Source organism: Rhamphochromis sp. 'chilingali' (assembly GCF_963969265.1).
Source record: "Rhamphochromis sp. 'chilingali' genome assembly, chromosome: 17".
Classification (NCBI taxonomy): Eukaryota; Metazoa; Chordata; class Actinopteri; order Cichliformes; family Cichlidae; genus Rhamphochromis; species Rhamphochromis sp. 'chilingali'.
Window position 1 is genome coordinate 29,357,004 of NC_137944.1, and position 8,817 is coordinate 29,365,820.

Sequence of the window (8,817 nt, forward strand, 5' to 3'; positions counted from 1 at the left end):
ATCCAACAGCTCAGCTATTTGTTGTTTGTTGTTTGTAAAAGTTGCAGGAAGAACAAACTTCTTAAATAGTAAATGAAACAAAGCACAAATTCAAAGTTTTTTTTTTTTTTCCATTTTTTTATTTTTGTTTTTTAACTCAAAATGTCCTGTTGTAACTGGACTTTTTGAGTTAAGAAACAGACCAAATCCCAACAACACTTCCCTCATGGTGCTTTATAATGTAAAGTCAAGACCCTACAATAATGCACAAAGACTCCAATCCCCTAGAGCAAGCACTTTGGCGACAGTGGGAAGGAAAAACTCACTTTTAACAGAGAGAAACCTCCGGCAGAACCAGGCTCTGAGATGGGGGTGGCCATCTGCCTCGGCCAGTTGGTGATGAGGGAAGGAAGTTGGGAGAAGAAGAGTAGTGATTTTTAACCACTCTGGTTTCAAAATTAAATTTAGAAAGCCCAATTGAAATGAATATTCACATGCACGTGTTGGTTCGATTTTAGCGTGCACATGAGAAAGCCCTAAAGATGATGTTTTGGCTCCTCAATTTTGCATGTTTTTTGAAGCTGCTGACGATTGCTTCATCCATTACTGGGTTTTCTGACCACATTAAGAGTATTGGAGAATCCCACCTGTCATGGAGTTCATTGTATATTGTCAGGGCGAGTTCTCCAATGTTCTCCAAGGACATTTTGTACTTTTTTGACAAAATTTTGTCCCAGATCTTCTGGAAAAGCCTCTCTACAATAAACTCGGATGCTACTGGATTCAGTGTCATCGTCTCATTTCCTTCGCTCATGGCGTGCATTACCAGATCTTTGGTCACATTTTTTACAACTTCCTTGTACTCTTGCCTGTTTTTAGAGACACTGAGTACTCTTGCTGGTAATGCCAAGAGGTGTTTGGTGAAGATTGAGACGGTAATATTGTCAAGCTGTTCCCTCAGATTAAAAATCAAAAGGTTTTCTTTGCAGTTGTGTGTTTTGCAAAGATCCTTGAGAATGGCCTTGCCCACTTTGAAAATGCTGTCGTGGGATAAATTCAAGTGTTTCTCCTCAACTTCAGGCCAGATTTTCTCAATCAGACGATGGCTGATGCAGTTAGGAGTGAGGCGCTCTGTGAAGATCTTGTATTTGGAGGAGACTTTTTCTTTGGCCAGTAAAACCACCAACTGAATAACCCAGTTGACGCGCACCTTTTTCTGCAGCTTCAGTGTCTTTTCCAAAGCTGAAGCTGAAGCCCGATTGGTCTCATCTTTGAGTACAAACTGCACTTCTTCTAACACTTGTTTTTCCTGTTCAGTTTGTCTCTTTGCGTCCTCTACCATTGTCTTCTCCTCTGACAGTGCTGCCTGTGCTTCATTCACTGCTTTTTTGGCCTCTTCACACTCTTTCTTTGCCAGTTTGGTCGTTTCTTCGAGTGCATTTTTCACTTGGTTCAGTTCAGCTTTTTCTGTGGCGTTTGAAACCATCAACTGAACAGCTTTGTTGACACACAACTTTGAGGAGGAATCTGGGGTTGCCGTGTCTTTTTTCTCTGTCTCAGCCTCGGCTAATGGTTCTGTCTGCTCGTCCACTTTGTTCTGCATTTCTTTTGTGTCCTTCACCATTTTCTGCTCTTCCAGGACTTTTTTAAATTTTCTTCCTCCTCGACCTCCAGGTCGCCCAGTGTACTCTCTGGCAGAGTGCACACTAATTCTGGTTTTGCTTGTTGGTCACTCGTTTTTGACATTTAAGCTACGATGTTACAATGAATCAAACATTTTTAACCATCATGAAGATTTTTATAACTTTAGTGGATTTGAAAAAAAAACCCAAGACAAATAAAAAACAGACGACCCTGTTGAAAAATTGATAGAAGCATTTCTTTTTCTTTTTCCTAACAGAATCAAAGCCATGTTCCCAACCTGAAGTAAAAATAAGTAAGCTATGGATTTTGTTTTGACATGTGTGTATCCTCTGATGCAGACCTGGATTTACCCCGCTTTAGGCTGAGTAGGTTATAGATGTGCTATACTGATCAGTAGGTTGTTGGTCTGAGTTCCTGTTTTGATGATTTCTGAGATTATTGTTTTTACACAATCTCCAACAAAAAAAACATATAGTGAATAAAAACTTCACCCAAATAATATTTATATTATATAATTTTTTTACTGATTTATTGGGTCCACATATTGTAGCTGTACAATTTGGGTGTCTGTAGCTCAGGAGGTAATGCAGGTTATCTGCTCATTGGAAGGTTGGTGGTTTGATCACTGGCTTCTCCAGTCTGCACACCAAAGGTATCACACAAGATGCTGAACCCCAGTATGTGGATGTTAGATAGAATGCACTAGGTGTAGAAAAATGTGCTGATATGAATGGGTGAATCAGGCATGTTGTATAAAGTGCTCTGAGTGTTCCAATAGTTCAAAATAAGAATATATATATATATATTTACATACATACATACATACGTACATACGTGTGTGTGTGTGTGTGTGTGTGTGTGTGTGTGTGTGTGTGTGTGTGTATTATCAGAAACACAGTTAAGAGACAAAGATGAAGGCTCTCTGCACAGTGTGTTACTTCTTTGAAAAGAAGTTCAAATACTGCTGGAATGAATGTGGTCATAGTCAAGCAATTTTTTTTTCATTGTTTCACAAGCAGTAGGGCTGTGTGTGCACGTGCGTGTGTGTGCGTGCATGTGTGCGTGCGTGCGGCATTTACTTCTTCCTGTGAGTTCTGAGTTAGCACCACTTCAGATTGGTGGTCTCTTCTTTTTCCGATCTCACCTCAGATTTCACCTCTGTTCATGTAAAGAGAGTGGGTAGTAGAAAACATTGAACCAGGCACACCAAACCACATCTTAGAAACAGTACTCGTGTTTTCTGTCTAATTTTTTTTTCTGCTTATCACTTTTTTCAGTTTTTTTTTAATACAGATTTTTTTTTTCTTTTTATTAGACTGGGTGGGCAAAATGACCTGAGTGGGTTGGCTAGGCCCACCCCTGTTCATACCTTTAACCAGCCTAGCATTGATGACTGAAGTAGTTAGATTGTAATCGCAGAACAGAAATCATTTCCTGTCACATCTAAGGCTACGTTCACAATGCAGGCGAGAGCGCATCAAATCCAACTTTTTTGACCCTATGCGACCCATATTAGATGTTTTAGAATGCAACTGCTATTTAAATGGTCATGTCGCACTAAATCCGTCTTTTACGTCACTGACACAAGACAGACGCCAACAATCAGCGCCCGAGAAGACATCGCAAATGCTTCCTGGCCATCCCGTGTAGATGTTAGTGAAACTGTTGGGAAGACAACGTGAACATTTTATTTGTACTGTATAATCTGCAGATTCTGACAGAAATCTGCAACTATCCTTTGAAGCACCGCTCCAATAAGGATCATTATTAGGCCACATCTAAATAACAAAATAACTTTATAACTTAAAGGAAAATTGGGAAACGTAAAGTCCGAAACAAGTCTTTGTATTAAGGCCATCAGTCAAACAATACTGTTTGGTCCGGGTCTAAACAGAGCGTGTTGTGTGTGACGTCTTCTTGTGCGCATGCGGGCCGCTTTGAGGGTTCACACTAGAGCGCGTTTGCAGTCACATTTTATTTGTAGTGTGAACAACCAAACAAAAAAAATTGGATTTGTTAAAAAAAAAAAAATCGGAATTGAGCATTAAGACCTGCAGTGTGAACGTAGTCTAAATCACACAAACATGCACAGTTCTTTCTTCCACCTAAATGAAATTTTGTGCTCTAACATCTTCAAAGATGAGCCATGTTCTAAATGTGGAGAAGGCTGGGAGCACCATGGAGGAAAGTGCTATTATTTCTCTGTCAGTAAATCATCCTGGACTGTGAGCAGAGGTGAATGTAGATCTAAAGGAGGAGACCTGGTTAAGATAGACAGCAGGGAGGAGCAGGTATAAGAAGCTGTTGCAGGTTTATGTTCTTACGTCTATTTTATCACATATTTAGAAGTCTTGTAAGGTAATTTTCATCTGAATTTCCTATTCAGAAATTCCTGGATCAAAGACTGAAAGACATAATGAATTATCCTCAGGATAAGTTCTGGTTTGGACTGACTGACTCAGCAGAAGAGGGTAGATGGTTGTGGGTGGATGGCTCGCTACTGGACAAAAGGTTTGATTATTGGGAATATTTTTGTTCATTTACAGCATCAAACTTATCAGTTTTCACTTGAACACCTCTTTCTGTTCTTTTTTTTTAGTTTGACTTATTGGGACTACGACGAGCCAGATGATTGGAAAGGGGATTATCCTGATGGAGAGGATTGTGCAAGAATGGGGTAAAAGATGAAACCTCTGATCTGAACAGTTGGTTTGATGCTTCCTGCAACGTGGCTCACAGAAGTATTTGTGAGAAAGCAGAAATAACTGGATAACCTTCAAAGTGGTTGGATTTTTAAAAATAAAATTGAAGACAAAATCTTGTGATTTTTTTAAATGTATCTTATTGTTATATTTTATAGCTGCTGCAAAAATGTCACCACATTTTACATTTATTAGACTGGTATTTAATAAATAAAGATAAAATCATTAGTTACAGTTATGTTTCCCTTTGTAACTTTGTAACATTTATAAAATGTTTCATTTAAAAAAAACAATGTTCCAATGATACAGTTTAATAATGTAGAAGAATGTTTGCTTACTGGATGTAAAAAAAATAAAATAAAAAAGGCATGCGGTGTTTACTTGAAATAATGACTCCATAAAGGCAGACAGCAGCAGAATCGGACTGCTCATGTTGCAAAATATACATCAGAATCTTTATTGTCATTGTGCTTTCGAACAATGAAAATTGTATGCTAACCCGTTCAGTACAAGTGAAAAAGATTGCACTTTTAAGAGAAAGATGCATGTATGTACAATAAATTACAAATTAAATAAATAAAATAAATATATTATTTACAGGACTGTATATAAGAATGAACAAGTGAGAATATAAACAGGTAAGAATACGGTTTTGCACAGTGATTTAGTCCTTAGAATATTGCACAGTTCTTTAGAAATATCACACAGTTAAAAAGAAAATATTGTACAGCTGAAGATTGTGTTTTCGCAGTGATTTATCCCCCAAGTGTACTTATTAATGCAACAGCCCTGGCATATGTGCTGTTTCTTAGTCTTTTTGTTTTGGCTTTAATGATCCTGTACTGCCTTCCTGAGGGTAACAGCTGGAACAGTTGATATGTGGGGTGGGATGTGTCTTTCAGGATGCTACAGGCTTTTCTGTGGCAGCAGGACCTATACAGCTCCTCTAGGGAGAGAAAAGGACAGCCAATGATCCTCTGTGCTGTGTTGATGACCCTCTGGAGTGATGCTCTTTCCTGAGCAGTACTGAGCAGTATTATTGATAACTGAAAACATTTTGAATGCTCTGAGTAAAAGCACCAAACATTGTATGTTTGTCCCTCTGGAGGCATTAATTTGAAAAATCCCATTAGCCATTTTAATTTTCAAATTGGTCACCATTTACCTCACAGGAAACAGCTATTGTACTACAGAATTTCAGCCACTGAATCAATTTAAGATGTCTTGATGCGTACTCAATCATTCAGAAAAGGAAATCCCAGAAAGCTGATTATTTTCATCTAAAACGAATCAACAGATGAAAAAAACAGAGTTTTGACTCTTGATTTCTGTTTTTGCACTATGTAGCAATCAAATCAAAACTAAAAAAAAAACTTCTCCAGAGCTTCTTTGTTTCTGTGTCAAGAAAAATTGTTGCAATTCAATCCCCAAAACTGGCAAATTGTGAAAAAAAAAACAGTTCTTGAGATAACTGAGAGAAATTGTTTCAATATTCTCTAAACGGACAACTGGTAAGTATGATCCTTTAACTATTGTAAATTTGTTTGTATCTATTTGAGAAATAGATACTTTTAATTTGTCAAATTTAATGCATCCTTTCCAATTCTAAGGGACCATTGCAGCAATTGCATCTGCATTATATCATCTGCAAACACACAGAAGGGGAAAACTTGTGTTAATCAGGAGAGTAGTGAGCTTGAGTGATTCTCAGCTACAGTGGGGCAAAAAAGTATTTAGTCAGCCACCGATTGTGCAAGTTCCCCCACCTAAAATGATGACAGAGGTCAGTAATTTGCACCAGAGGTACACTTCAACTGTGAGAGACAGAATGTGAAGAAAAAATCCATGAATTCACATGGTAGGATTTGTAAAGAATTTATTCGTAAATTAGGGTGGAAAATAAGTATTTGGTCACCTCAAACAAGGAAAATCTCTTATATATTTATAATAAAATATTATAAATATAATATAAATATATTATAAATATATTATATAGATAAAAACTCACGGACCGGTACCGGTCCGAGGCTCGGGGGTTAGGGACCGCTGGTTTACGACACCAACTGTCTGACATCTATAATCCAGTTTTGAGTTCCCTCCCCAGACGCCTGAACGCCCACTCACATCCTGGGCCATCTGACCTCAGTAATTCGCATGAAAAGGTGGGGCCAGGTTTCACAATGAGCTCACCTGAAATCCTGGCTGATTGGGACCCACACCCATTTTCACACCTTGGCTCAGGCCGGGGTCTTTCTGTGTGGAGTTTGCATGTTCTCCCCGTGTTTGCGTGGGTTCTCTCCGGGTACTCCGGCTTCCTCCCACCGTCCAAAGACATGCAGCTTGTGGGGATAGGTTAATTGGATAATCTAAATTGCCACTAGGTGTGAATGTGAATGGTTGTCTGTCCTTGTGTGTTAGCCCTGCGACAGACTGGCGACCTGTCCAGGGTGTACCCTGCCTCTCGCCCTATGACAGCTGGGATAGGCTCCAGCGCCCCCCGCGACCCTGAAAAGGATAAGCGGAAGTGAATGGATGGATGGATGGATGGATGGATGGATGGCTCAGGCGATTAGAGGATCATCAGGGGGTCCTTTTGTCCCTCTTTGGGGGGATACTCCCACTAGGTTTAAATCTGGGACTCCCCACCATTTGACCTTAGAACTGAAGAAGCTTCTCGGATGAGAGGTGAAACGTCTTCAAGCAACTTAAAGAAGTCCAGATGCTTTTCTTTACAAGCTCCTTTGATTATAAATATAGTGTAACTAACTAACATCATATATTAGATGTGCTGTGTTTTTGAGTAATAAACACTTTCAGTCTGTTGACTTCTTGTTGATGTTACTTTCACACATTTTTCCACACAAACAGTGCAGACAAAGATTATGTACTGTGTGGTTTCAGGGGACACTCTCATGCTTTTTTCATTAAAAGATTCCCGCTCTGTATTATAAATTTAAGCTAAATATACCAGATGTCTAAAAGATATCAGCTTATTGACCAACAAATTGTCTATATCCTAAAAATGACAGAATGCAAATGTTTCATTGATCTGAATTTAAGGAAAATATTTAAGCACGAGGAACTCTCAGTCCTTTAAATTCATCAACACGAAGGTGAAGAAAAACAGAGCTTCAGTGAGACGTGAGTGTTCATCATCAAACAACCACCAGTCTGAACAAAACTTACCAGAATAGAAGAAAAACATGTAATATTTTTACCTGCATAAAACTTAGTTGACATGGTGGTGCAGTGTTTAGCACTGTTGCCTCACATCAAGAGCGTTCTGGGTTTAAACTTTCCTGTGGCTCTCACTGTGAAATTTGCATTTTCTCTGCCTCCACAATCCAAAGACATGTACATAGGTTAACCATTGATTCATGAATTTGATTTCTTTATATTTTTTTTGGCAGTGAGACTAGCAAGTTTTATTTATATGCCAACAAATTGGAGGGCCCTTTAGTGTTTTAAGAATACATTCTGAAATGTAAAGAAAGATTAGAACAGTCACATGTTAATAATGAGGCAAAAAGCAGCAGTGAAGGGACTGACTTTTTCTCATGTCTTTATCTGAGTCACATGATCACAGGAGCGGTCCTAGCCTGTTTGGTGCCCTGGGCAAACACTCCCTCACTTTGACCTTTTCATGTCTATCTTCCATTGGTGTTAATTTTGCACTCCAGTGTCAACACCCATCCCCTAACCCGAGAATCACCACAACATAACCTAACAGACCTACACCTTAGTGCACCGATTCGGTTTGTATGGGTTTATTTTTTTTCTGGGATTTCACACAACCCAGGGAAAATCATTCATACATAATCTTCTTGATGCATTCTCAATCATCCAGGACAGTAAATTTCCAAAAGTTGATTCTGTTCATCTGGACGTAGCGTTTTGTGGGAGAAACGTTTCGTCTCTCATCCAGGTGACTTCTTCAGCCTCAGCTGACTGCAGGTTTCAATCTTATAAACAGTACATTTGCATAATGACTGAAACCAGCCCACCGAAGGAACAATGGGCTGGGAGGTCAGTTCATTAATCTTAATTATGCAAATTCTCATGACCATTGATCAACAACCATTGACCAAAACCCCCTTGTTAACCATTCCTCGCCGTCAGTCCCCTGACCGTGGTCGGGAGACACGAGGGGAGATGCTTCCTCCAGGGCCGAAGTTTGTCCTCCTTCGGGGTTAACTCCCTTCACTTTTGTGGAGTAGTGAGGCAGACAGAAATCAGCCGAGGCACCGGAGAGTACTGAAGAGATGAGGCTTTAATAACAGTACTGCACACTTCGAAAAACACACTGCATAGCCTGTAGCCTGTTAGAACGCTGCTCCCGGTCGCCCTCTCTACCCATGACACACTCTCTCCATGTTTCTCTCTTTCGCTCCCCGCGTTTCCTTCACGCGCATGCTCACACACACATCACATACACTCCTTACTGCACCCAGTCACACACAAGACGGCAGTTCCCGCAACACCCTGATCAAAG

The 8,817-nt window shown here is 39.6% G+C and overlaps 1 protein-coding gene across 1 annotated transcript; it reads left to right on the top strand.

The window, feature by feature from the left end:
• Positions 1-1,548: 1,548 nt before the first annotated feature.
• Positions 1,549-4,687, top strand: LOC308384438 (C-type lectin domain family 4 member E-like; the record flags this gene model as incomplete). Its single annotated transcript, XM_080863005.1, is given in 6 exon segments — positions 1,549-1,564; positions 1,880-1,915; positions 3,763-3,914; positions 4,010-4,134; positions 4,223-4,299; positions 4,302-4,687. Coding segments are annotated over 6 exon segments (501 nt in total). The 3' UTR covers positions 4,397-4,687.
• Between the last annotated feature and the right edge of the window lie 4,130 nt (positions 4,688-8,817).